This window comes from Sylvia atricapilla, chromosome 6, assembly GCF_009819655.1.
Source record: "Sylvia atricapilla isolate bSylAtr1 chromosome 6, bSylAtr1.pri, whole genome shotgun sequence".
Classification (NCBI taxonomy): domain Eukaryota; kingdom Metazoa; phylum Chordata; class Aves; order Passeriformes; family Sylviidae; genus Sylvia; species Sylvia atricapilla.
This window is the reverse complement of record NC_089145.1, coordinates 427,980-454,738: the sequence shown is the minus strand read 5'-3', so window position 1 is coordinate 454,738 and position 26,759 is coordinate 427,980. Positions and strand designations below refer to the sequence as shown.

Below are 26,759 nucleotides of genomic sequence, written 5' to 3'. Positions count from 1 at the left end.
GGGCTGGAATGCAGCTCCAGCCACAGACACGATGACCAGGCATTGGATGTCCTTCTGGAAGCAGCACCAAGCCAGGCTCTGGATTGTGTAGAGCAGCTCATTCAACAGAAACGTGGCTGGGCCTGGTTTGGATCCTACTGGTGCCATGGGGGGATGCTGGAGATGCACTGTGGCATGAGGGAGTGCCCAGACCTCCTTCACAGCACAGCCTTCCAAGCAAACGGGTCAGAACCTTCAGCCTAACCCACTACACGAGAAGGCAGCCACACCACAGAAGTGCAAACACCAGGAAACAGGCAGGAGCACCTTAAACTCGAATTCCTTTGCAATGAGGAAACAGGGATGCAAAACACAGAAGGAAGAAGATTGTGTCCTCTAGCTGAGCAAATTCCAAAGTCTGTTGCTCCTGTCATCGGCAAAGCATCAGCCACAAACGCCCTCCAGCTCCCAGGCAGATCAGCTTTGCCTGTTCCCATGGGCAGGGAAGAGTCTGGCCTCCTAATTGGCCCAGCATGGAGGAGAGTAGGATCCCAGCCGTGGCTGAGGACCCAAAAGCACAATGCAAACAGTTCCCATCCCATCGGACCCGGCTTTCATGTCATTGTTGTCTTGGGAGGGTGGGGAAAAACAATATTTCAGGGCCCCAGAGCAGGCAGGAGGAAGGAAAGGCTTCTGTGCTTCCAGGCATGCATTATGGGAAGGGCAGCATCTGCGGGAGTCTTCCTCTCCTGGAGTCGGCAGCTTCCTCACAGCACAGTGACAGAAACCACAGACCCCACGTCCCCAAACTGGGTCTCTGTATGAGGACAGATGTGCTCAGCAGATGCTCCAAGACCCCCTTTCCTCTCTGATGTGCCACACAGGGGATCGCTGCCTGGATAAATAACTGGCTACAGGTGTCACATGCAAAGCCGTGACAGGCTAATGCCAATCTCACCTCCCCACTGCTACACACAGAGCTGTGCACATCTTTCTGACAGCACCAGGTTTAACCTCTTCCCAGGAAGAGCTGGCTACCCTTGTCCCACAGCCTGTGCTAGGGATGGGGCTTGGCTGAGCATCTCTTCCCAGCACATTCCCAGAGCCCATCCACAAGTCACAGCCCTGGACTCTTAGACTAGAACTGCTTCTTCCTGGGAGTGACTCCACTATGGGGAGCCCATCCTGGTATCAACCAGTTCAGCCAGGGACACACAGCTTCCCAAAATGAGATCAGCAGATGTCCCCAAAACTGCCACCTGTGACAACGTTCTGGGTGGAGTTCAGCTCCAGTGAAGCAAGGGCACAGAGTCAGGCACATTACATTATCTGTCAGACAACCTCAGACATTCAGTATTAAGCAGCCGTATTTAAGTATCTCTTTGTTTCCCCAGCTTTCTCTTAGGATTCAGGCATTTTTCATCCTGCTGAGAGTTTTACTAAGAACGAACTGACAAGTGGCCCAAATCTCTTCTCTCTGTGTCAGGCAGGGTCAAGATAAAGGCAGTTTATTCATCATCCAAGACCAGACAGCCAGCAATTCCCACCTAAGACAGCTGTCCTCCACCACTCCTTTCTGACCCTCCTGGGTATCATTCAGTTAATGGAAGAAATAGGAAGCATGAATATTAATGCTGCTGACAAGTATCCCTTCTATTCTGTTCTTTCACTTGCATCCTCCTTTGCCCAAGGATTCCAGGGAGAGTGCCTCACGAAGCTTCACAGCAGCACTCTCCAAAACCCTTCCTCGGAAACCTCTTTCCATCAGCAAGCGCTGCCTCCATGGGGCACAGCTCCCTCTCACAGCAAAGGAGTTGACAGTCAGCTGAACAGAGCCAGAAAACTCCTCTCCTGTGAGGTTTTTTTGAGGGAAGAATGAGCACAAGGTCGCATTTGAAAAAAAGAACAAGCCGTCCTTTCGCTGAAAGAGCCTCATGTATTTAAAGAGTGAAACCAACACACACCACAGTATTTTAGTCACTTCCTGTCCTGTCTGCTGCCATCCCCTCCCTCAGCTCCATCTCTCAGTCGCCAGGAACCTCTTCCTGCTATGCCACAGCTCCTTCCTCCTCAGGAGACCAGAGCACCCCTTGCTTTTCCTCTCCCTCTGCTTGCTGGCTTTCCAGAGCAGCTTGTGAAGCCCTCCACAACCCTCTTCTACTCCTTTAACATGAAGAATGCAGGAACGTTTTGCCTCCGTTTCCAATCCCAAACTCACCTTGTTGCAGGCTTTTTTTCTCCCTGGCGGCCAGTGTATCCATGGCACAGGGTGACTTACCAGTACATTTCTTCCTCACCCCATCCCTTTGCAGGTTTACTCTGCTGAAATGCACCCAAATTGATCATAAATCAACTGGCTCAACTCTCCTCAGTTAAGGAATTTAATTTCTCACATATTTTTACAGCAAACAACTGTGGCTCTTGTCTAGATAAACCCAGACCTGCAACATTCAAATCTCTTGCTGGGTGTTCTGATCTTGAGCAAGTACCTGTGGGAAGTCCAGAGCTCTGCCTCTGAGACCTCGTGCTGAGAATCCCCAGCAATTTTAGCAGTGGCAAAGTAGGAAGCACAACTTCCATTTCTCCAGGAAGACACAAGGTAGCCTGACAGGAGGATGGACAAGCAGGGAAGCAGCCAGGCTGTGATCAGACAGAGCAAGGGCACAGCAGGTGCCAATGTCAGAACAGGCTATGCAGGGAAAATCCTCCCTTGCCAGTGTCTCCAGATAGAATGTGAAGAACCAAGGCACCAAGATTATGACACCCAATCAGCAGCCTGCCAGGTCACCGCTTATCTTAAGCACAAGAGCTTTTCCTTTCTATATCCCTCTCCAAGCCTGCACCTCCCACTTCAGCTCCTGGGCTGGGCTCTAAGCTCTGGAGCACGAGCACAGCACAGAGGCAGCAGGTTCCTCCTGCCCTCTGTGCCTCTCCCACCTTCAAACCTGGACTCCTCACTCCCCCAGATATGGGAGGCACCACTTAGGATCTAAAGAAGAATCCCCTCAAGAGACTCGGGACAAGAGGAACCACTGAGCTTATCTCAGGTTTATTGCCCCTCACCACCTCCCATTTCTCTCAAAGCCTGGAGCTCGGAATGGGCGTATCCCAGGTGGCACAACCCTGGACAAAGACAGACTCAAAGCAGCAGACTGAGGAGCAAACAGGATCTACACAAAGCTGGAGCCCTTCCAGGCTTCTCAGCTCCAGGAGGGATTCCTATCACGAGCAAGGCTGGCAGCACTTCAGAATGACCGGGGAGAATGCTTTGGTTTGCACTTTTGGGTTACAAAATTGAACCTACACGAGGAGTAATTGGGGAATTGGAGCAAGGCAGGTGGGGAGGGAGCACGGAGTGGCCAAGGAGAGCTCCACAGCTGCTCCCAAACCACACAGTGACCAGCCAGAGCAGCGAAACCACGAGGCAGAGGAACATGCTAGATCAGATCACAGATGGGCAGCTCTGGCAGCAGTCCCAAAAAGGAAGTGCTGCTCCTCACTCCAGTCACCTGCAGCCTCTGTCACACATAGCCACTGTCCCAACGGGCTTTGATGGCACTGCTAACCCCCAGACTGCCCATTTCCACCACCAGCCATGGCATCGGGACAAATCCTGCCTGTGTTCCTGGAGAAGCTCTTGAAGGACCATCTAACCCTCCACACCATTTCAAGGCTGAACACTGACCCTCAGTGCTAAAAGCCATCCCTGGACATTCAGCCTTCTCATTTCCAGAGAAGGCTGAGAAAACCCCTTGAATTACATCTCACCCCTTCCCAACCAGAAGAAATCCAAGGAAGAAGCCCTGCATGGAGCCCTTTCCCTGCCAGGTGTCCCCAGCACAGGCCCTGTGCAGTCAGGTAGATCAGCAGTATCAGCTCTGCTCCTCCTTCTGCTTTGTGCAGAAAGGCACCAGAACCTCCCCCAATGGAACAAAATGGACCAAACGGCTCCAAAAAAAAAAGGCTGGCTTGAAAATTATACACATTTAATTCATGTTCCCAGCACTGAGCCCACACAGACCAGGAGGCAGAGACCCAGGAGAAGGGACAGACAGTGCCATATACACTCAGAGGTGCAGCTGATCCAGCAGCAGCAGGTCAGTCCTGAGTGACTTCACTCCTCACTGGGGACCTCTCTGTCTCCAGCACACTGAGACACCACAGAACTAGCTTGGAATTTTTTTTTTTTGTATCAGGGAAGTGCTCACCCTCCAAATTTCTCAGTGTCCCAAGCCAGCTCTGCCAAAACCTGTTGCCAGTTCTGTCCCATCAGCCAGCCTGAGCGAGGCTGGACCACAGGAACATTGGGATAACAAAAACACAGGAAGCCTTGAGGTTTGTACTGCAATTCCTGCTCAGCTGACACTGTGTTTTAAAGGGAACAGCAGCAGACTGGCTGCATTGCAGGCTATAGGGCTGAGGATGCTCAAGGAGAGGGAAAACAACCAAGGGCCATTGGGAAGAACGTGGATAATCTGGGAATCCAGTGATTAGGAAGGATATTTCCTCTGGACTCTGTGTGTTACACCATCCCTGCACACACTCCCTCCCCCTCTCCTCCATAAGGAGCCCAGCACTCTTCCCCTCCTTACTCCAAATGGGCCAAAGGGGCTCAGTGACACATGGAAATATTTATGCACAGCAAATTAAAGACACTGAGGCAGCCTGACCTTAAAGGAGCATGCACTGCCAGCCCTCCTTTCCACTTCCAGCTGCCTCAGCTCGATCCCAAGATTACAGCTCCCAGGAGCCAGGGGGACGTGGAAGAACTAGGAAGACTTTTCTCAAGTGGTATTTTCTCCCAAACTCTGTCAGGACTGGCTAAAACACAATGGGATTGTGCCCTCAGCTCCCAGCCTTGTGGACCAGCATGAACAAAGCTCATGGAGCCTCTTCCTTGACCTAAAAGGGCATGTGGGGGCAGCTTTATTAAAACTCTTTTGTGTACAGAGCAATGGCTAAAATATGGAAAATCCACTAGCCTACAACCCGGAGCGGAGCCCAGCCCAGAAACTTCTCTGGTTTAAGTTCCTGGAACTTCCAGAGGGATTGAGAATCCCTGGACAGCCAGCTCATTGCTGTTTACTCCCAGTGCTGTTGCTACAGCAACAGAGATGCACAAGCATGGACACAGGAACAGGACAGAACCCCTGTCCAACAGCTCCATCTCCTCTCCCCCCATCATGGATTCCCAGAACACACTTTGTCACCACGTTCACCTGAACCACCTCAAGTGGCAGAAAGCAACACCCACAGCCAGCTATGGATGTTCCCCACCTGGTTCCCAAGAAGTGGGACAAGAGGTGAACAGGGAGCACCAGCAGCACAGGGAGTGCAGGCCACTGTGGAAAGGGAAGAACAACACCAAAGTTCCTCACAGCCCCCTAAAGGCCTGGCCATCATTTCCTCCTCTGGAATCAGCAACACTCTTCCTTCAGCAGCAGAGATCTCATCCTGAAGGGAACTTCTTCCTTTATACATTTGCAGAGGACAAGATTAGGGCAGAACCTTGTTTCTCCACATTCTGAGCATTTTCCCACATTTTCCTTTCTCCCCCAAACCCAGCCAGTGACCTGTAAATCTTGGTGGCTCCTGACACAACTAAAAAGGCACTGGGGGCACAGGGACTGCTCTCCTGACTTGTCAGTGTCACCTCCAGCTGGGATAACCCTGGGAAAACTTATTCCTGGTTAGTATAGGAACATAAAATGAAGCCTGCAGAGATTGTTTGGTAACTCACAGGTAACTTGAAGTGCTCCTGTGGTGTTTGGCTCCTTCCAGGACACACTGAGGGCACAGCCAGGCTTGGGACAGTAAGAATCCAGCAGATATTTACCTCCTGCATCCCTCTCTGCTGACTGGGAACAGCATCCACTTGGTTTCAGGGACGTATTCTCCCAGGGACCAGCACAGTCATGCATCTGGCAGGATCTAAATGCTCACAGGGATTTCTAAAGCTTTCCAAGAATAGCCTTCAGTTGCTGCTAGCTTCCACCAAAGCCCTCCCCAGACCAAATCTGAACAGCCCCTGAATTATTTAGAGCTCATTTATTACACCTGGGTCATTTGGAATGACTCATTTGTAGTGCCTCCAGTTTGAGGCATGTGGAAGAGATTAATTAAACCCCCTTGCCTGGGTCCTGTCTAGACTGGGCAGTGAGGTGTGTCCAGCAGACCAGGGACATTTGGCCAAGGCTGGGTTTCACACAGGGCACAGAGGAACTCCAGGAAGGAGCTTAGCTTGACAGGAATTGCCAGTGTCACATTTCAAACGTGGGGAAGAGGGAGCAGGTGATGTAAAAACACCCAAATTCTCGCCCAGTGCCTGGGGCTCATCCCATGCTCAATGTCTGCAGGGAGCAAAATAGGCAGGGTCACCCCAGCACACTCATATGAATCCCAAATCAGTGGGAGCAGCCCTGGGAAAGCCAGTATCCAGCAGGACTGGCCTCTGTCACCCCCCAATGCCTGGGGGTGACAAACACCAGCAATCTCTAGGGATCATTACCTGGCAATGAGCAGCTTTGCAGGACAAACCAGAAGTTGTGCTGAATGTGACAGAATTTCTCCTTGCGTCCCATTGTCGGGATACCATGAAACATTGAAGATGCAGGAAAGGCAGGAAGCTGCATCCTCCTCTTTCCTATCTTACTTGACACAGGCAGCCCACAGCCTGCTCCCCCTGACCTCCCTCTCTCAGCTTTGAGGCCATTTATCCCTCAATCTATTCCTGTCCTGTGAGAAAAACTGTCACAAGCGTCCTGTCAACATGTGTGGGCCTTCCTGGCCCCACGACTTGTGTCCTGCACTGACATCACCCCATCCATCCTGCAGAAAGGATACAAACAAGTTGGAAGCCACGAGATTCCAGCTGTTGGGACTCTGGGTAGTGGCCAGAGCCAGCAGTGCCATCCCTCAGGCATGGGTTGAGCTTGGATCACTCCACAGCATGCAGGGCCACAAGAAAAGCTTTGTCCTGCACAGTCCCCAGGTTTCAGCCCCAGCTGATGGCTCCACATGCTGCAAAGCTCATCTGAACTCTCCCTGGGGATAGTGTGGACACCGACATGTAAGGGCAGGTTTGGGAACTGCTGTTTACAGGAGAGGCCTCGGCTGCTGGCTGGTAGGGACAGGCAGAGCCTCCTCTCAAATTTCACACAAGGATCTGACCAGAGGGCAGGGCAGTGCTAGGGCAGGACACAGACTGCCTCGAGCCATGGGACACAGCACTTCATTCCCCGGCTCCCCTCTCACCTCCCAAATTCTCCAGCACCCACAGCACTTAAGTCTCCCTGCTCCACGAGCCTATTTCCCTTCATGGGTGTCAAAACCCTTTCCACAGCCAAAATAAGGGTGGCACTGCACCCAGGCAGGGATGGTCACTCGGGACCAACACCCCAGCAGGAGCTGTGGCTCACCCCCAGGGAGGGGGAGGCTCCTCCTCGGGCTCTCTCCAGCAGCAGAGCCAGTTTAAGAGGTTCCTACCCCACCCTGTCTCCTCATGTCAGAATTCCAGCCCCATCAGGTTTGCTCACTACTCCAGCACAGGCAACAGCTGGGATTAGATGTCTCCCCCCTGCCAACTTCCACCCAGGGCATTATCCACAGTTCCTTGAGGCAGCATTCACCTCAGGGCCACCAGTTCCTGGAGCACTGACTGAGGGAGGGAGAAAACCTCTTCAACCAGCTCAGCTAGGCTGGCAATCCTAACTGGGAACCACACCCTGAGATACAGACCAGTTGGAAGACTGTGATGGGCAGGATTTCTCCTCTGGATAATGGCACTCCCCTGCTGTGCTCCCAAGCCATTCCGAAGTGATCCAGTGCTGCTGCCCTCCGTTTCTCACCCTGAACGCTGTCACTGCAAGCACACGGCAGCAGTGTGGTAATGTGCTAATCCCAGCTTGCAATTCACAGGGCCTTGCTAGTCGCAGCTCACAGCACAGGCCTGCCAAAATGAGCCCTGGAGCAGGCAGAGGTGAGATTTCCTCACACTTCCAGCCCTCAGGAACACGGCAGGACTGCTCTGCAGAAGTGCAGGCAGGCTCTGTGAGCAGCAGGCCAATGGATCTTTTTCTCCAGAGCCCTGAAGGAGTCCAGGCTCCTCGTGGGGTGCCCAACAGCCTGGTGTGACATGGGCTGGGTGCAACCACCCAGTGACAGCCAGCAAAGAGTTCCAAGTCTCAGAGAGGGACCGTGGCATTGTTAGTGCCAGGGCTGGACTGTCACTCAGGCTCAGGACACAATAGAGCATTTCAGCTCCTCGGTTAAGGGCCTGCAGAACACACAACTCCAGCTCCAAATGCTGGCACCTCAGCCCAAGCCCCGAGAACTGCCTCCTTAGGGAGCTGGGCAGAACAACATTCACACTGAATTAGCAGGAAACTACCCCACAGTGCCTGAAAATCCCATCCCCACTGCTCCCAGTCTCTGGGTGAGGAACACGGATATCCCAAAAGCTGCTCCTCTGGTCCCCTCCACACTCAGCATCACCCACTGCCTGTGTGAGCCTCCCAGAGCTCACCAGGACACACCTTCACCCAGAGATGGTCTTGGATGGGTGCAAGACATCCTCCCAGTGATATCCCTGAGTCCAGAGCAACTCACCCAGGCCTGTGTTATCCTGGGAGTCATGGATGCAGAGCCTGAACTAGGAAGCAAATACAGTTAGGGCAGTGCAATCCACCTAATCAAAGTGTCATTGTACCACACAGGCGTGTGTGAACGGGCAGAGAATTCCTGCAGGAACATGACCACACCTGAAGCAGAGGTGAGTTTCTCCTCCAAACCCAGGCGTTTCACTGACACTGATAAATGCATTCAGGAAACAAGACATACACCCGATTTTTGTTGAACCAGAGGAAGGCAACATTAGTGCAAACTAAATAAAATAAGACAGAAGATTTCCTCTATGTCCCGATGGAAACCAGTCAGGAAAAAGATGCTGTCAGTGTGATTACCTGACACACCAGAGAACAAACCTCCTCTGCCATCTCAGATGGTACCATCAAACCACACAAATAATTCAGCTCCTTCACTACCATAAACTGTTCTGGTCTAGGTTGTTTGGCTGGTAGGACTACTATCACACCTGGATTGGTTTCTTCAAAATACATTTATTTTTTGCTAGTTGAGCCCCAGTCACACTCCAGAAACACAGCTGACAGCAGCAGAAACACACTGTACCACCAGCTCACCACTTCCCCACTTGGAACTTTTCACTTAGGCCTACTAACCCAGCTGCCAATATTCGAGGGGGATATTAGAGTAAGTCAAATCATGCTCTACAGAAAAAAAATAATCATCTTTTAAGGGCCCTTCAGCAAGAGATCATCACTGACACAGCAGGAGCACATAATGAGCTGGAAGTTTCCAGGAAAAGCATGGCAGGAGGTAGGAGTTAAGCCTCACCCACCACACAGGGGTCATGCCTCCTCCTCTGGGCCTCAGGCCAGCACAGACAGCACGGGAGGCCACACTAGTCCAGGTGAAGCCTCACCCTGCTGCCCATGTGCCTTCCCAAACCCCTTAAGCACGGAGCTCATCAGCAGGCATTTATCCAGCTTAGCACATTGTGCTGGAGCCCAGCCCACCTGCACCAGGACACCGACTCCTCTTGATTTTTATTTGAGAGACAATAAGCATTTTCAAACTGACAAGTTCCTGGCTGATAGTCCCCTTCACCTGCATTATCTTTATCCAGATGTTTTGGTTTAGTCCTGGATCTCTTCCCAGTTAAACCAGCACCTTGAGCTGCATCCTGCACAGCTGTGAGAATAAATGTGTCAGGATGAGGGAGGAGGTGGGACTGCTGCTGATGCCAAATTAAAACACCCACCCAAAGCACTTGGGAACTCCCCAGCACCCAGAACTGCTCATCTTGAGGATGAAGCTCAATGCCAAGAACCACACAGCCTCACACCAAATGATTCCAGAGAATGAAAGGATAGGGATTTACCTTTCTGGGCAGCACCTTGAAGGTGAGGGTACAGGTAGTGCTGTGACTCAGAGAGGGACTCCACCACAGAGCTGCCACTTGCTCCCCCAGGGGTTTGCAGCTGCCTCAAAACAGTGTGGGAGATAGAGCAGCTTCTCTCCCTCCCTGGGATCTCTGGGAATATCACCTCAGACTCAGAGAGCAACTGCTCCCAAGCTGTTCCCAGTTACAGCACAATTCCCACACCACTGGATTCATGCAGTCCCAGCAAACAGCAGCACAAACACCAGAGCTTCTGACAGGGCCAGACTGGGACCTGAATGCTGGAACAGCTCCCTTCAAAAGAAAACACTGGGAAGAGACACAGGAAAACTGGAGCTTGCACCCTCAGATTTTACAGGCACCCAAATCAAGAATGGTAGCACACAGTGTGTCAGGTCCTCTGCTTGTCACAGACACAGAGAAAAAAAACCTGCCACGACACAAACTACACTTACACCAGTTCCATGATCCTATCCCAAAGCTCCTTCCCCGGCCTCAGCCTCCAGGCCCCCTTTCCAGAGCTCAGCAGCCAAATTCCCTTCATTAGGACAAACTGGGTGACACAAAAGGACTCACAATGCCACCTAAGCCTAGCCCACACCTCTGCACAGGCTGCATCCGTCCACCACCAGCCTGTTTGGGCTGTTTAATCCTGCAGCCAGGAAAAGCCTTTCCCTTCTCCAGCTGCAAGAGAACCAAGCCTGGACCAGGACTGTTCCAAGGCCACTACTGACCAGTCTTTGGCTGTAACGGATCCGTTCTTCCTCGGGCTCCATCTCCGACTCCTCAGAAGAGAGCGAGAAGGACACGCCAGGACTGCTGTCGTCGTCCTCTTCCTCCTTGGAAGCCAGAGGGAAACAGTGAAAAAGGGCACGGGGACACCCACACCCCTCACTTCCCTTCTCGCTATGGGGCCAGCCCCACCCTGCTCTGGGGGCTGAGAGAGCCCAGTGGATGAGCCCACCTCGACTTCTAAGGCTCCTATTGTAACTCCGAATAAATGTCAGGACAAAGGACTTCACAGCTCTTCTGTAACACAACAGGAGCTGCAGGTCTCCCACCTTGGCTCCACTGGCCCACAGCGGGATAAAAACCAGGGAAGGTGATCTCAGACCTGGGCTTCCCCAAAATTAAACGCTGGAGAGCCAACTCCTCCAAACAACACAGTCACTGTGCTCGGGATATCCTGTACCGTGGTACCTGGGAGAAACTACACTGGTACGGGACATGTCCCACGATCAGGGAAGGCACATGGGATCTCTCATACAGCACCCGGGCAGTTCGGGATCTAACTCCTGGCTGGAGGAGACCTAAACGCTGAGCTCTCCAAATGTGCCACCTTGTGACACCACACACCAACCTGGGAAAACCTCCCAGGGCGTCAGATGGCACCTACACTTTTTTTTTTTTTTTTAAAGCGACAGAAACCAAGCAAAGCTTGGGTATGGCACTGCTCTTAATCCCCAGGACTATGCCTAAACGGGACCTTCGAGAAAAAGACTCGGGGAATGGCATTACGGAAGGGGATCCGCCACCCCTTGTGGCGCTACAGAAACCGCTACGACCACGGAGGGAGAACTCGCTCCATCCCGCTCCTCCCCGACCCCCGGCTTGGACAGCAGAGCATTCCCGGTCCCGCCAGCAGCTTCCCCCCCGCCTCCCAGGGAACCCCGGCACCGGGACTCCCGGCCGGGCCCGGGGAGGCGGTTTCCCCGCACTTGCTCAACTCTGTTTATAAACAAGCGGACGAGCGGAGCGCAGCGCGCCCGCCCCGCCGCGGGGGAGGGGGACACCGGGGCCCGCCGGGGCGGCGGGAGGGAAGGAGGGAGGGTCCCCGGGGAGCTGTCAGCCGGCGCCCGCCGCCCCCTCCCCAACTTCCCGGCGCGGCCTCCGGAGGCCCGGCGAGGGGAGACTCGCCCGCGCCCGCTCCCGCCCCGGGGCCCCGCACAAACTCGGGAGCCGCCGGTGACCCCCGCGGTGCTCACCAGGTCTCTCCTGCGCCTTTGTCCTCTTCTATCGCCGCCGCGGGGGGGGGAACAGAACACACGGAGGAGGAGGAAACCCCCCGGTCAGCAGCAATCGCGCCTCGGCCCCACCGCGCCCCCGGCCCCGCCGCTCACGGCGCGGGCAGCGGGCGCTGACAGCCCCGCCGGCCGCCCCCCGCCGCCGCGGCCCGCGTCCCCCCGCCACCGCCGCCGCCTCCGCCGCCGCCGCACCCCCCTCGCCGCCGAGCGCCGGGGCTCCGCGGGCGCCGCCCGCCCCGTGCCACCCGCGCGGCGCCCCGCCGACGAACGCCGCCCCCCGGCCGGGACGCGGTTCCCCCTCCTCACACAGAAGCCGCCGCCGCCATTTTGAACCCGTCAGAGCCTCACATACACACGGCCGCCGCGCGCACGCGCCGCACGCACGGGCTGCCCCCCCCCCCGCCGCCCGCGCGCCGCGCCTGCGCCGCGCCCCCCCCGGCCCCGCCCCGCGCGCGCGCCGCTCGCGGCGACCACGCCCACTCCCGCCGAGACCACGCCCCCATGGCGAGACCACGCCCCTTTACCCCAGTGGCCACGCCCCTGGCGGAGGGCGGAGGGCACGGGGAGCCCCGGTGGGATTTTGGGAGGGGGTTCCTGAGATTCCTCGGCGTCCCCGCGGCCTTGGCGTCTGCCCGCACAGCTGCGTTCGCCCGTGTGGGGGCTGAATGCAGAGACACGGGCACGAACCTGCATCCACCTACATACGGCTCCTTACTTATGTGTTATAGATATTAACGGTGGTTTTATAAACTATATAACGTTGTATCGATAGTTATAACCTATCTATATGCAGCGACTTAGATAATAAATATAGTCATATGAAGGGTTATAAAGTAACCACATGGTTACATATACATTATATATTAATACGTATATAAAAACATATATGTGTAACTATACATATGGTATACAGACCTGTATGTGCAGCACACACCTGGACACACCTGGACACATGGCTCAACCCAAAATCAGCAGGTGACCCCATCCCAGTGGCCTCTCATCCATCCCGGGCCCATGGCGGGACCCCGTGCCCCCAACACTCTCCCCGTGTCCCTGACACTCGCACGGAGTCAGTCCCCGGTGCCCCCAGGCCACGCAGGGGCTGCTCCTGCCCCGGAGACCGTGTCACGTTGAGGAGTTTTGTGTCACTTTAATGGTGGAAGATGACCCCGCAGTGACCCCGCGTCGCCCTCCGGCGCTGGCCTGCCAGCGGGAAGGGGAGCCCCCAAATCAGTCCTCTGCTCGCAGAGCCTGGCTGCCAGGGGATGCTGCCGGGACAGGAGGCTGCTACTCCTGCTGGGACAGGACAGGACAGGGGCTCTCGGGTGGGACAGGGACAGGGGATTCCTAGCGGGAAAGGGGCAGGACTCTGGGATCCAGGCACGACAGTTTATGCCGGGGATGCTTTCCTGCCGTCACCCCGTGCTGACCAGCGCCGCCAGCCCCGGCTCGGCGTTCCGGTGGCGGCGGCAGAGGTGCGGCCGGAGCTCGGGGACAGCAGGACACCCCGGGAGGGCTGTGCCGGGCCGGGGGGCTCAGAGGAGCACGCAGAGCTTCCCGGGTCTCGTCTTGCGCTGCCTCCGGCGGGCGGCGCTGATGGCGGCATTGCAGGCTGTCACGAAGATGTTCCCAACGTTATCCTGGTACCTGGCCGAGCATTCCATATAGGACACGGCGCGGATCTGCCTGGCCAGGGCCTCTCCCTGCGGGGACGCACAGAGTCAGAGGCGCCGGGACCCTGCTGTCGCGCTGTCCCGGGCTGGGGGCCACCCCTGTCCCGCCCCGTCCCGCCGGGAGGTGACACCCACCTGGTGGCGGGAGACGGGCTGCATCCGTCCGTCCTTCAGCTTCTGCAGCACCTCCTGGTCCTGCCGCAGGTCCATCTTGCAGCCCACCAGCAGCACTGGGACTCCCTGGCAGAAGTGGTTCACCTCCGGGTACCACTGCGAGGGGACAATGTCACGCAGGGATGGGCACGGGTCACCCGGGGACGGGGACAGGGGACAGGCAGCACCGCCGGGGTTGCGTTACCTTGTTTAGGATGTTGTCAAAGCTGTTGGAGTCGGTGACATCAAAGCATATGAGGACAACGTTGGCGTCTGAGTAGGACAGAGGGCGAAGCCTGTCATAGTCTTCCTGTCCTGCCGAGTGAGAAGGAAACCATTGAACACGGGCCCGGGACCATGAAAACGACATCTGTGGGGATGGCTGTGGGTTAACCCCCCTACCCACACAGTCATGGCGTGGGGACACCCCTCCAAGGCGTGACCCCGCATGTGGGACACCCCAAAAGGCCAAAGCGGGAGAGAGGGGGGGCCCGCCCTGTCCCGCCCTGTCCCCTCCTGTCCCACCTGCTGTGTCCCACAGGTGGATCTTCACGGGCTTGCCGGCAACCTGGAGGGATGCTGTGTACTTCTCGAACACGGTGGGGATATAGGCCTGGCAGGGGACAGGGAGGGCGTCACACAGGTCACACAGGCAGCCGCGGGGGGCAGTGAGGGAGGGGACGGCAATGGGAGCAGGACAGGGCACAGGGCGGGAAGCAGCGAGTGGGAAATGCTGCTTCCTCCCCGGGGCAGTGGGATGGGAACCACCCTTGCCCGCCGTCCCAGGGCGATCCAGAGCGTCGTGGATGCCCCAGGGAGACCTGGGGATGCAGGGCACGGCTTCTGGGGTCTCCGTGGCTGCCCCCCTTCCCTGCACTCGCTCGGTCCCTTATGTGCCCTCCTTGAGGGACACACCCTGCTCCCCACCCTGCGAGCCCCCACGAGAGGCAGAGGTGTCCCAGACCCCCCTCAGTCCCAGGCTGGGCCACCCCCCTGCTCCCCTGTCCCCATGTCCCGCTTCGAGCGTCCCACTGCCGCCACCGCGTCCGTCTCATCGCGCGTCCGCCGCCCTTGGCCCGTCCCCGCTCGGGGACAATCACCCGCGCACCCAGCGGGGGACAGGGGACAGGGGACAGCGGTCCCGGTACCTTGGGGAAATCCCCTCTGGCGAAGGCCAGCAGCAGGGAGGTCTTCCCGCAGCCGCCATCCCCCACGATGACAGCCTTGATCTCGCTTTCGGGGGCTCCCGGGCTCTGCCCCCCGCGCTCCCGCTGCATGGGGGTGTCCGCTGAGGCCCCGGAGCCCGTGTGGCCTCGGCGGCGACAGGGATGGGGACAGGGAGGCGGGAGGCGCCCGCCCGGTCCAGGGTGCGGCTGTCACCAGCCCTCGGGGCCCGCCCGCCTTGGGGCTGGGGCCGCGGCGCTGACAGCGGCCGGGACACACGTACGGCTGTCCTGGCACACGGGTGACCTTCTCCCGCACGTCCTCGCCGTGCACAAGCGTCACGCTGCCACCTGCACGTCCTGCCTGCCTGTGTGACACTTCTCGGGCTCCTGCCCGCTGCCGCTGGCACGCTTTCCTCCCCAGCCCACTCCCGATCCCAGTCCCCATCCCAAGGCCGCTCCCGCGGATCCCCCTGCCCAGCCCAGCCCCCGCAGCCCTGGGACGGGACCCCTGTGCCCTCCCCGAGGCCCCATTCCCGCCTCCGAGCCTGGGATTTATTGCCCCGAGCATCCGCGAGAGGCAAAGTCCAGGGGTGGAGGGAGCCACGGGGGGTGACTCACCGCCCTGGCCCCGCTGTCACTGCCACCCCTGCTGTCACACCCGTGCTGTGCCGTGCTGAGCCCCGCCCTGCCGGGAGTCTCTGTCCCCGGTGCCCAGCTCAGCACCTCGCCAGGGTGAGGGGACTGCCTCCTGTCTTTTCCTGGTGATTCCAACACAATTGGACACCCTGCTTTGCTCGGGGACAGGCCATCCCAGCAGTGATGTCCGCCACACCTCTGTTTGGATGTGCCCAAGACCCTTTCCCCTCCAGATGATGCCCTCTTCTGTCACCCCAAATCTTTGGTAGGGGGGAATGGGTGCTTCTGGTGTAAGGTTGCAGGGAGGGATGTGGGGTCATGTGTGCTGTCCCCTGCCATGCCCTCGTCTGCCACCAGCCTCTCCAGGCTCTCACAGCGGGTACCAGCCAGTCCAGGAGGGCTCTGGAGCCCCCAGAGACCAGTTGGAGCGAATCCAAAGTGATGGCTCGGGGAACAAATTCCGAATTCTCACCCAGGCCTGATGCCGGAGGAGAGGGATTCTCACGCCGGGAGGTTGGGAGGCAAATGCACCCAGTAATGAACAATCTCAGAAGGATTCCAGCGTTGGGGCAGGATGGGGAGAGAAGGCTGGAGCACCATCAAACAATTAGGAAGGTGGCAATTACCAGTCTAATGAGATATCAGGTTGAATCCTAAAAGCATCAAGATTCTTTCACAGGAAAATGTAACTGCTGCAGCGTTCGTCCTCTGGGGTATTCGCTTGGACAAAACATTTCCTTTCCCGCAAGACCAACAGAATTTTGACGGGAGAAGAGGCAGCCTGTGTGCAACTGCCCAGTGCTCTCAGTGCCTGACCCGTGATTGTGCAGAAACGCCCCAAAAAGCAGCTTTATTTCTGGACAAGTAGGCCGCTTGGAGCTTCTGAGAACGTGGAGACCCCAGTTTTCCTCACTGGAGAAGACAGTGGCGAGGAGCACCGGAGGGAGGAGGGAGTGTACCCTGCTCGGACACACCAACAGGTTGGCCCCAAGGAAAGGTAGGGGGTCGGGACCAGAGTCCAGCCCTGGGCACTGCTTGTGTCTCCCTGGATGTCCCCAAAGCCCCTCTCACCGCTCCCGTGGTCGTCCTCAGTCGGGATGACTGGATCGATCCAACCCTCCCTCCGCCCTCGCCTCACCCCCAGCCATCCCATGGGCCCCCTGTCCCCCGCCCTGTTGTGTCACCTCCCCAGGGTCCCTCTCCCTGTCACCTCCCCAGGGGTCCCACTAACCCTGCTCTGCTCTGCCCACAGCTGGGGGTCACATCCCACCTTCCCCCATGGAGCTGAACCAGACGTTCCCACCTCCCTCGTCTCCCATAACGGACACCGAAGGAGATGATTCCTGTGGGATCAATGTCACCGATGTGGCCATAGACAGTGTCACGCTGCTCATCTGCCTCTGTGGGCTGTCTGGGAATGGGGCAGTGCTCTGGCTCCTGGGATTCCGCATCCGCAGGAACCCCATCACCATCTACATCCTCAACCTGGCTGTGGCCGACTTCACCTTCCTCCTCTTCATGGTCCCCTCCTCCCTGATCTACATGCTGGAGGGCGTGTCCTGCTCTGCTGCCGTGTCCCTGATGTACCTGAGGTCCCTTCTCCTGCTGTCCCTGTTCTCCTACAACATGGGGCTGTACCTGCTGACAGCCATCAGCATCGAGAGGTGTGGCTCCATTCTCTTCCCCCTCTGGTACCGCTGCCACCGTCCCCAGCGCCTGTCATGGGTGGTGTGTGGCCTGCTCTGGGCACTCTCCATCGCTGTCATGGTCGTGGTCACCTCCCTGTGCCTGTCACAGGAGCACGAGCACTGCCGGGTGGCTCTCATCTCCATGTACGCCCTCAGCTTCCTCATCTTCGCACCACCCATGGTCATCTCCAACGTGATCCTCTTCATCAGGGTCCAGTGTGGCTCCAAGAGACGTCAGCCAAAGAGGCTCTACATCGTTATCTTCCTCACTGTGCTCTTCTTCCTCATCTTTGGAGTGCCTCTCAGCCTCTGGAATTTCCTTCAGCAGCTCAGCCCTGCCGTGGTGTCCTCCCAGGTGGTTTTCCTGCTCGCCTGCATCAACAGCAGCGTTAACCCCTTCATCTACTTCTTAGTGGGGAGCTGCTGGAGGCACTGCTCCATCGTGTCCCTCCAGGTTGCCTTCCGGAGGGTCTTTGAGGAGGCAGGGGTCACCACAATCTCCAGCTGAGAGGCCCCTGTGGTCCCACTGGCCATGCTGCCCACGCTGGCTTCATGCTCAGCTGCCCACCCCTGCTCCCAGCCAGGCCTGCAGGTCATCTCCCTGCACCTGTGAGTCAGGATGCATCCCATAGCTTTTCCCATCCCTTTTCCCATCCCACTGATCCATGTTGTGTCCATCCCCATCTCCATCCCTACCCCTTATCCCCACCCCTATCCCTATCCCTATCCCTGTCCCTATCCCTATCCTTATCCCTATCCCTATCCCTATCCCTATCCCTATCCCTATCCCTATCCCTATCCCTATCCCTACCCCTATCCCTATCCCTATCCCCATCCCTATCCCTATCCCCATCCCTATCCCTATCCCTATCCCTATCCCTATCCCTATCCCTATCCCCATCCCTATCCCTATCCCTGTCCCTGTCCCCGTCCCTATCCCTATCCCTATCCCTGTCCCTATCCCTATCCCTATCCCTATCCCTATCCTATCCCTATCCCTATCCCTATCCCTTATACCTATCCCTGTCCCTATCCCAATCCCTATCCCTGTCCCTATCCCTATCCCTATCCTGTCCCTGTTCCTATCCCTATCCCTATCCCTATCCCTGTCCCTGTCCCTGTCCCTGTCCCTATCCCTATCCCTATCCTTATCCCTATCCCTGTCCCTATCCCTGTCCCTGTCCCTATCCCTAACCCTATCCCTGTCCCTATCCCTGTCCCTATCCCTGTCTCTGTCCCTATCCCTAACCCTATCCCTATCCCTGTCCCTGTCCCTGTCCCATCCCTGTCCCTATCCCTATCCCTATCCCTATCCCTATCCCTATCCCTATCCCTATCCCCACCCCTATCCCTATCCCTTATACCTATCCCTGTCCCTGTCCCTATCCCTGTCCCTGTCCCTGTCCCTATCCCTATCCCTATCCCTATCCCTATCCCTGTCCTTGTCCCTATCCCTGTCCCTATCCCTATCCCTGTCCCTGTCCCTGTCCCTGTCCCTGTCCCTGTCCCTATCCCTATCCCTATCCCTATCCCTATCCCTATCCCTGTCCCTGTCCCTATCCCTGTCTCTGTCCCTGTCCCTATCCCTATCCCTATCCCTGTCCCTATCCCTATCCCTATCCCTATCCCTATCCCTATCCCTATCCCTATCCCTTATCCCTTATCCCTGTCCCTGTCCCCATCCCCGTCCCCGTCCCCGTCCCTGTCCCTATCCTCACCCCTATCCCTATCCCTATCCCTGTCCCTGTCCCTATCCCTATCCCTGTCCCTGTCCCTATCCCTGTCCCTATCCCTATCCCATCCTCATCCCATCCACATTCCCACCCCAGTCCTATCTCCAAAGCATCATCATCTCAGTTCCCCGTTCCCTGTACCCATCCCATCCCATCCCATCCCATCCCATCCCATCCCATCCCATCCCATCCCATCCCATCCCATCCCAGGTTTCCCAGCCGGCTCGGCTCCGAGCGCGGCCCGTGGGGCTCTGCTGCCCTCGGGTGGGAATATTTGGCATTGCCGGCATCCAGACCCTGTCGGATCCCCTCCGACATCCCAGATTCCCCTCCGGGGCCGCCTTTCTCCCTGACAGCCGCGCTCCTGCCCCGCTCCATCCAGGATCCCCGGCAGTGTCGCCACTCCTGGCCATTCCACGCTCCTCCGCCCCAAATAAAGGCTGATGGATCCACGTCGCTGTCGCCTCTTGTCCCTCTCCAAGGGAAGCTGGGGGGCGGGACACGGCGAGTGAAGCTCTGGAGGGGGATCTCCCGGAGGGAGTCCCCGAAATCCGCCTGAGGCAGTCTGGGGAGGGACTGGAGCCTCGGGCACGGGCCGGGGAGGGATGGGAAGGACGAGACGTGGGTGGGCTGCACGGGGGAGCGGCTTGGGAAGTTGTGGGACGGGCTTGGGACGGGTGTTGGACGTTGCGGGAAGGTGTGGGGTGTGGTGGGACGCGTGGTAATGTGTGGGATGTGGTGGAGCATGAGAAAAGGTGTGGGATGCGGTGGAGGTGAGCTCGGTGGAGGCGGGTGCTGTCCTGCAGAGCCCACGGTGACAAACACAAGTGTCACCCTGCTCCTGGAAGGGGGTGGCCGTGTGAGGAGCACAGCCTCTCCTCGCCTTGCCGCTGCACCATCTGAGTCTGCCGAGGGGGCAGCTGAAGGCAGCGGAGAATAACAATTTCTGAAGGCAGAGGGTCCTTTGCACCTGGCTCCCAGCATTAAAGACCTTGGGGACATCTTTGCTGGGACACTCTCGGAGCAGCCCGGGAGGAATGCTGAGCCCCTGGGCCATCCTGTCCGTGCCGGCTGTGCCCGTGCCAGCCCAGCTTTGGGCACTTGGAATCACGGTTGCTCCAGGGAGCACAAGCCATGGGGGTGTCCCCTCCCTCCAGCCACATTCCCGGCTGGCAGCAGGAGCCAGAGGAGCCGGGAAGCGCTGGCAGAGGGGGCGAAGGCAGCTCAGGGTTCACAATGCTGTTTATTGATGTCAGACCCCAGTGGGATGCAGGAACCAGGTGCCAGGGGGACTTTGGGATCACAGCCGTGTGGGACACGATCTATTTGGGGGATTAGTGTTCTAGGAGGAGTCAGGAGAGAGGAGGAAATGTGCTCCCTGCAAAGCATTCCTCACACATCGCCCTTGGCACTGCCCCTGCTCCCTTCTCCTGTGGGGTTACAGCACCACAAGGAGGGTGATCCTGTGGATATTTATTAATCAGGTGGCTCAAGGAAAGCCTCGGCCTCTCTGAAGTCCTTCAGCAGAGCAGAGAAAGGGATCAAGAGGCTGAGACAGCTGTGTCCATGGCAGGATCATTGCTGTGGGCAGAGTTTTCCTCTGGCTCCTCCAAGAGCCTCTGGAGGGAGAGCCGCAGGGAGCCCAGGGAGCAGGGCCTCCAGCACCTCCCTGCCAAGAAGAGGATGAAGGGATTGATGGAGCTGTGGATGGAGGAGAACAGGAAAACAACCTGGGATGACACAACAATGTAACCGAGCTGCTGAAGGAAATTGGAGAGGCTGAGGGGGAGAGCAAAGAGGAGGAAGAAGAGCACATTGAGGAAAGTAACAGTGTTGAGTCTCTTGGGTTGCTGCTGCTGGGAGCCACACTTGACCTTAATGAAGAGGATTGTGCTGGAAATGAGCATGGCTGGGGCAAAGAGGAAGAGGTTGAGGGCATACATGGAGGTGAGAGACAGCTGGCAGTGCTCGTGCTCCTGTGAGTGGCACAGGGAAGTCACCGTGACAATGACAGTGATGGAGAGTGCCCAGAGCAGGCCACACACCACCCATGACAGGCGCTGGGGACGGCGGCAGCGGTACCAGACTGGGAAGAGGATGGATGTGCAGCAGCTAATACTGATGGCTGTCAGCAGATAAAGCCCCAGGTTGTAGGAGAAGAGCAGGAGCGGGAAAAGCGCCCTCAGGAACACCAGGGGTGCAGTAGTGGAGCAGGACAATTCCTCTTTCAGGTAGAGCAGGGTAGAGAGGGCCACAAAGTAGAGGAAGGTGAAGTTGGCAAAGGCCAGGTTGAGGATGTAAAAAGTGGTGGGATTCCTTTGGAGAAGGCAGAGCACAGCCCCATTCCCAAGCAGCCCACAGAGGCAGATGAGAAGTGTCACACTGTCTACGGCCACGTCGGTGACATCTATCTCACACAGATCGTCCCCTTCAGTGGCTGAGGCAGGAGATGGGGACACAGTGGTGACCTCCATGGATGGACGCTGGGCAGGCAGTGGGATGTGGCCCCTGGCTGTGGTCAGAGTGGATGGGGAGTCAGTGCCTGGAGAATCCCGGGATGGACCATGCGGCTCCTCTGCAGCTCCTGCAGTGGGAAGGATTCAGTGGGGAGGAGTGAGATGTGCAGGGGAGGAGGGCAGTGGCAATGGTGGGGTGGGAGAGGGAGGTGGGAGGGTTGGGCTGTTCATCAGGGGCTGCAGAAGGGAAGCAGAGGGCAGAGGAGGGGGGAGCTGGGGAGGGCCCTGCGGTCACCGGGAGAGGGTGGCAGGAGCAGAGCAGCTGCTGGAGGAGAGGGAGGTGGGGTGGGGAGGAGGGAAAACATTGCACTGACCTGTTCCCAGTGGGGCAGCAGCAGGCAAAGGGGGTCTGTGCAGATCAGCGGCGCTTCCTGGTACCTCGAGCTCCTTTGGGATCCATATCCTAAAGGAGCTCCTCCCACGCAACAAGAAGGAGAAAAGGCCCAGATCACCAGGAATTCCCCACTCCTGTCCCTCTGGCTCCTCTCCGTGTCCTGTCCTGGTGTTGCTCACCAAGGCTCCGTTGAGTCACAGCTGAGTCGGAAATTGCATCTTTGGTTATGTAAGAGCTCCACTTCTACAGAGTCATTTGTCATGATTTTTTTTGGGTTTTTTTTTCCATTAAGGAAGTGACTTTTGCTAGACGCTCCTCATACAGAATTTTGCAATTGGCTGCTCATGTCTTCCTGATTAGAAGCACTCCACTTCCCTGCAGAATGTCCCATTCTCCAACTGCCTTCCCTCTCTCGACAGGCCTCTACCATTCCTCATTTCTCTTCCCTGAGGGTTCATCGCCTCTCCAGCAGCACAGCGATGCTGATGATGCTGCTGGCACTGGAATGCTGGCAGTGCTGGCAGTGCTGATAAAGCAGCTGGGTTCTGCTAAGAAGCATTTTGCATTCTGAGAAAAGCTCCGTGATCATTGCCAAAACCTGCTCTGGGCCCAAGGACGCCCAGCTGAGCTTCCTCCCTTTATCCCCATGCCATCCCCATCCCCGGCTCCCCTTTCCTGCTGCCTGTTCCCATGGCATCTTCATCCCGGCTCCCCTTTCCTGCTGCCTGTCCCCATGCCATCCTCATCCTGGCTCCCCCTCCCCGCTCTCCATGCCATGCCATGCCATGCCATGCCATGCCATGCCATCCCATCCCATCCCATCCCATCCCGCAGCTTTCCCGGCCGCCGGCGGCTCCGCTGCTCCCGGCGCGCTCTGTCGGGCTCTGCTGCCCTCCCGTGGGCCGAGTTTGGCTTGCCGGCATCCAGAGCGCTCCGACCCTCTGCGGAGCCTTGCCGAGCTCCTCGCACAGCCCGGAGCCGCCCCGGGCCGCCTTCGGCCCCGACAGCCCCGCTCCTGCCCCGCTCCTGCCCCGCTCCTGCCCCGCACTGTCCCGGCTCCTCCCGGCCGGAGCGAGCTGGGAGCCGGCAGGGAGCAGGAAAGCGCTGCTCCCGTGGGCTCCCCTCGGAGCATCCCTCCCGCCCGCCGCTCCTCCTTTCTCCTGCGGGATTACACCGGGAGTGTTCCAAAGGAGGATTTGAGAGCGCTGGAAAAATCACCGCCAAGGGGATCTGTAAAATCCACGTTTAATATCGAGTGACGGCACAACTGAGTTCATTGGGCAGGTTCAATCTGACACTGACAGATAGGGACAACAAGGAAAAAAGCACAAACACACACACACACACAGAAAAAATCCTAGACAACCAGACCAGAAATATGACACGTGTCTGGACACAGACATGGAGGCAGTGCGATGTCCCTGAAAGAAATTCCCCTTGGAAGCAGGGAAATGCTCACTCCAGGTGCCTTTGCATCTCCTCACCCGGCAAAGAGTGGAGCCTCGAGGAGTGGGGGATCTGCCCAGGATCCATCTTCGTGCAGGGTTTCTCCAAGTGCAGCACATGGAAGTGTTCCCAGCCCAGAGAGGCCCCGCTCCGAGGGAGGCTCTGCTCAGCCCTGCCGGGCCCAGGAGAGCTCCAAGGGGCTCCTTTGGGAGCGCTGTTGGCAGGGCCCCGAGCCATGGCCTTCAGCCACAGCAATGTTCCACCGCGGCCACACCTCCGGCCGGCAGCTGCCTTTGGGAGGCTGGGAACAGGGATGTTGTGCCGCTCAGGGCACTCAAATCATTCCCAAGGCGGCTGATCAAAGCCCAGAGGTCGCTGGGCAGCAGTTCCCGGGAGCAGAGGGTGTTTGTGATCAGAGCCAGAGGAGCTGAGCCCAGGGGCTGCTCCTCAAGGCTTGAGACCTCACAAGGACACAGCAGATCCCAGTGTGCACCACCACAGGGACGGGGATCCTGTGGAGAATTTTTCATCAGGTGACTCAAGGAATCCCTCAGCCACTCTCCTGGGCTCCTTCAGCAGAGCAGTGGAAGGGATCACCAGGCTCAGTTCCCTGTGTCCTTGGGGGCATCACTGCTGTGGGCAGTTTCCTCTTTCTGCTCATCAAAGACCCTCTGGAGGGAGCTCCGCAGGGACCCCAGGGAGCAGGGGCTCCAGCACCTCCCGCAGAAGAAGTAGATGAAGGGTTTCATGCTGGTCTGGATGCCATTGATCAAGAACAAAACCTGGGAAGCCAAAATGGTGTAGCCAAGCTGCTGTAGGAAATTGAAGAGGCTGAGAAGGCTAACGAGGAGCAAAATGAAGTAGAAAATGATGTTGTGCCTCTTGGCTTTCTGTGTCTTGGAGCCCCTCAGGGCTTTAATGAAATCGATTGTGCTGGAAATGACCACGGGTGCAACGAAGAGGAGCAGGATGAGGGTGTACATGGAGATGAGAGCTGCCCTGCAATGCTCCTGCTGGTGTGATGGGCACAGGTTCGTCACTGCAGGAATGACAGTCAGGAGAGCAAAGAAGGACCAGTATTTGACACTGAGAACCAACCACAACAGTCGCTTAGGAAATTTGCAGTGGCAGCAGCACTCGACTACTTCCACTATACGGTTGATCTTTGTCAGCCGGTAGAGCATCCAGTAACAGGAGACCACTGGCAGCTGGAAAATGAAACTCACATACAGCAGGGGCATGAGAGGAGAGCAGGACACGTCCTCCACGAGGAACAGGAGGGCAGCAGGGACTGTGAAGACCAGGAAGAGGAAGTCAGCAAAAGCCAGCTCAAAGATGCGAATGTTATGGTCTTCTGGGCTGAGGAGGCAGAGCACAGCCCCATTCCCAAGCAGCCCACAGAGGCAGATGAGCAGTGTCACACTGTGTATGGCCACGTTGGTGACATCTGTCTCACACACATCGTCCCCTTCAGTGGCTGAGGCGGGAGATGGGGACACAGTGGTGACCTCCATGGATGGACGCTGGGCAGGCAGTGGGATGTGGCCCCTGGCTGTGGTCAGAGTGGATGGGGAGTCAGTGCCTGGAGAATCCCGGGATGGACCATGCGGCTCCTCTGCAGCTCCTGCAGTGGGAAGGATTCAGTGGGGAGGAGTGAGATGTGCAGGGGAGGAGGGCAGTGGCAATGGTGGGGTGGGAGAGGGAGGTGGGAGGGTTGGGCTGTTCATCAGGGGCTGCAGAAGGGAAGCAGAGGGCAGAGGAGGGGGGAGCTGGGGAGGGCCCTGCGGTCACCGGGAGAGGGTGGCAGGAGCAGAGCAGCTGCTGGAGGAGAGGGAGGTGGGGTGGGGAGGAGGGAAAACATTGCACTGACCTGTTCCCAGTGGGGCAGCAGCAGGCAAAGGGGGTCTGTGCAGATCAGCGCTGGTTCCTGGTGCCTCGTGCTCCTTTGGGATCCATATGCTAAAGTTGCTCCTCGCAGGTCAGTAACATGAAGGAGAAAGTGCCCAGATCACCAGGAGCTCTCCACTCCTGTAACGCTGCCTCCTCTCCATGCTCTATCACCTGAAATGTGTCTACCATTCCCTGTTTCTCTTCCTTGAGGGGCCAGTGTCCCTCCAGCAGCAGAGGGCTGCTGATGGCACTGGTGGCACTGCAATGCTGGCAGTGTTGTTGAAGCACCTGGCTGCTTGTAAGAAACAACTCCCATTCTGAGAAGAGCTCCAGAATCGTTGCCAAAATCTGTCCTGGGCTCATGGGAGCACCCCTGGGCCATGGGCCCCCACTATCTTTGCAGTGCAGGCTCCCACAGCCCAAGGCAAGGACAGCAATCAGCTGCTTGCAGCCAGACTGTCAGCACTTAGAGCCCACCCCAATTCCTGCCAATGCCCTTGAGGATGCAATCCCAGCTATTAGAGACCAGGCTGCTGTGAACCCCCTTCCAGCCCTTCACCAGAGCTCCTCCTCCTCCTCCTCAGCCCTGGGAGCACTTGTGGTTGTTTTCACCTGATCCCATACTGTCCCTTTGCCAGCAGGGACACCTTCCACTGTGCCAGGCTGCTCCAAACCCCATCCAGCCTGGCCTTGGACACTTCCAGGGATGGGGCAGCCACAGCTTCTCTGGGCAACCTGTGCCAGGGCCTCCCCACCCTCAGAGGGAAGGATTTCTTCCCAACATCCCATCTGAACCCACTCTCTCTCAGTGGGAAGCCATTTCCCCTTGTCCTGTCACTCTGTGCCCTTGTCCAAAGTCCCTCTCCACCTCTCCTGGAGCCCCCTCAGAGAATGGATCATGAAGTGTTTGCCCTTGAAAGGATTGGCCTGGTGAGGGGATGTCAGATTCCATAGCTGGGGACACAAACACGGTGTCAGCAGGGAAGAGAGGTGACAGTTCTGGTCCCAGGGCCACCACACACTCCTGTTTCCAGCTGGAGCATCCCAGATCCCTGAGGAATGTCAGCCTGGGTGGGAATCATCTCACTCCTGCTTTCTAGGAATTGCTTGGAATTCAGTGTAGGCTGCTGTCTGACTCCTAGGAGAGTGTAGAAGATGACTCAGATGAAACCTCTAACTTTCTAAGGGTTTTTACCCAAGAGAGCAGCATTGATTTGCCTCTTCTCAGAAGAAATGACATTTCAGGAATCCTAAATCATCCCTCGGCTCTATGCCTGTGCTCTATCTCACACACAGAATTTATTATTCCGTGAATCCTCTTGGAAACTGTGGTGAAGGTGAAGTACCACTGAAATTGTGGTGTACAAGTGGCAAAATCAGATTTGAACCAAACTCAAAATTTAGCAGCACATTTGTAGTGCCGAGTTCTAAAGATCCACCCCAGCAAAGAGAGTGGGCAAGTTCAGGTAGGCCAAAAGACAAGATTGTGGGATTGGGACTTCTTTAAAATTTAAGGAGGAAACTGGCAGAGAGAGAAACTGT

The 26,759-nt window shown here is 57.2% G+C and overlaps 5 protein-coding genes across 6 annotated transcripts in view; 1 reads left to right on the top strand and 4 right to left on the bottom strand.

The window, feature by feature from the left end:
• The window catches only part of KDM2A (lysine demethylase 2A), a 33,486-nt gene extending 21,076 nt beyond the window's left edge, over positions 1-12,410 (bottom strand). The window contains 3 exon segments of the mRNA XM_066320359.1: positions 10,693-10,797; positions 11,944-11,971; positions 12,289-12,410. Coding sequence (XP_066176456.1) covers positions 10,693-10,797; positions 11,944-11,971; positions 12,289-12,308 — 153 coding nt within the window. The 5' untranslated portion in view covers positions 12,309-12,410.
• A 1,038-nt stretch (positions 12,411-13,448) lies between these two features.
• On the bottom strand, positions 13,449-15,410 carry RHOD (ras homolog family member D). 2 transcript variants are annotated; one of them, XM_066320358.1, is made up of 5 exons: positions 14,957-15,410; positions 14,334-14,421; positions 14,014-14,123; positions 13,791-13,895; positions 13,449-13,685 (listed from the first exon to the last, which is right to left on the bottom strand). In XM_066320358.1, exons 1-5 carry the CDS (start codon positions 15,083-15,085, stop codon positions 13,518-13,520), a joined length of 600 nt encoding a protein of 199 aa, XP_066176455.1. In that variant the 5' UTR covers positions 15,086-15,410; the 3' UTR covers positions 13,449-13,517. The 2 variants fall into 2 exon arrangements, with proteins under 2 accessions (XP_066176455.1, XP_066176454.1); XM_066320357.1 differs by having other exon boundaries at positions 13,791-13,925; positions 14,957-15,403.
• A 1,478-nt stretch (positions 15,411-16,888) lies between these two features.
• Positions 16,889-17,806, top strand: GPR152 (G protein-coupled receptor 152). The gene has a single exon (XM_066320351.1). The coding sequence runs from the start codon at positions 16,889-16,891 to the stop codon at positions 17,804-17,806; it is 918 nt and encodes a 305-aa protein (XP_066176448.1).
• A 2,449-nt stretch (positions 17,807-20,255) lies between these two features.
• LOC136362079 (mas-related G-protein coupled receptor member H-like) lies at positions 20,256-26,318 on the bottom strand. Its single transcript, XM_066320345.1, has 3 exons — positions 25,198-26,318; positions 21,862-21,950; positions 20,256-21,615 (listed from the first exon to the last, which is right to left on the bottom strand). The coding sequence occupies exon 3, from the start codon at positions 21,503-21,505 to the stop codon at positions 20,573-20,575; it is 933 nt and encodes a 310-aa protein (XP_066176442.1). The 5' UTR covers positions 21,506-21,615; positions 21,862-21,950; positions 25,198-26,318; the 3' UTR covers positions 20,256-20,572.
• Positions 23,833-25,191, bottom strand: LOC136362088 (mas-related G-protein coupled receptor member H-like). The gene has a single exon (XM_066320355.1). The coding sequence runs from the start codon at positions 24,839-24,841 to the stop codon at positions 23,930-23,932; it is 912 nt and encodes a 303-aa protein (XP_066176452.1). The 5' UTR covers positions 24,842-25,191; the 3' UTR covers positions 23,833-23,929.
• Positions 26,319-26,759: the final 441 nt, after the last annotated feature.

What these genes read in the sequence shown, in the direction of transcription:
- RHOD (XM_066320357.1), bottom strand. Translation starts at nt 15,085, where the DNA reads ATGCAGCGGGAGCGCGGGGGGCAGAGCCCGGGAGCCCCCGAAAGCGAG. An exon ending in TTGACAACATCCTAAACAAG is followed by an intron (nt 13,926 to 14,013) that starts GTAACGCAACCC and finishes GTCCCCTCGCAG; the next exon opens with TGGTACCCGGAGGTGAACCA. An exon ending in AGCCCGTCTCCCGCCACCAG is followed by an intron (nt 13,686 to 13,790) that starts GTGGGTGTCACC and finishes GCGTCCCCGCAG; the next exon opens with GGAGAGGCCCTGGCCAGGCA.
- GPR152 (XM_066320351.1), top strand. Translation starts at nt 16,889, where the DNA reads ATGGAGCTGAACCAGACGTTCCCACCTCCCTCGTCTCCCATAACGGAC.
- LOC136362079 (XM_066320345.1), bottom strand. Translation starts at nt 21,505, where the DNA reads ATGGAGGTCACCACTGTGTCCCCATCTCCTGCCTCAGCCACTGAAGGG.
- LOC136362088 (XM_066320355.1), bottom strand. Translation starts at nt 24,841, where the DNA reads ATGGAGGTCACCACTGTGTCCCCATCTCCCGCCTCAGCCACTGAAGGG.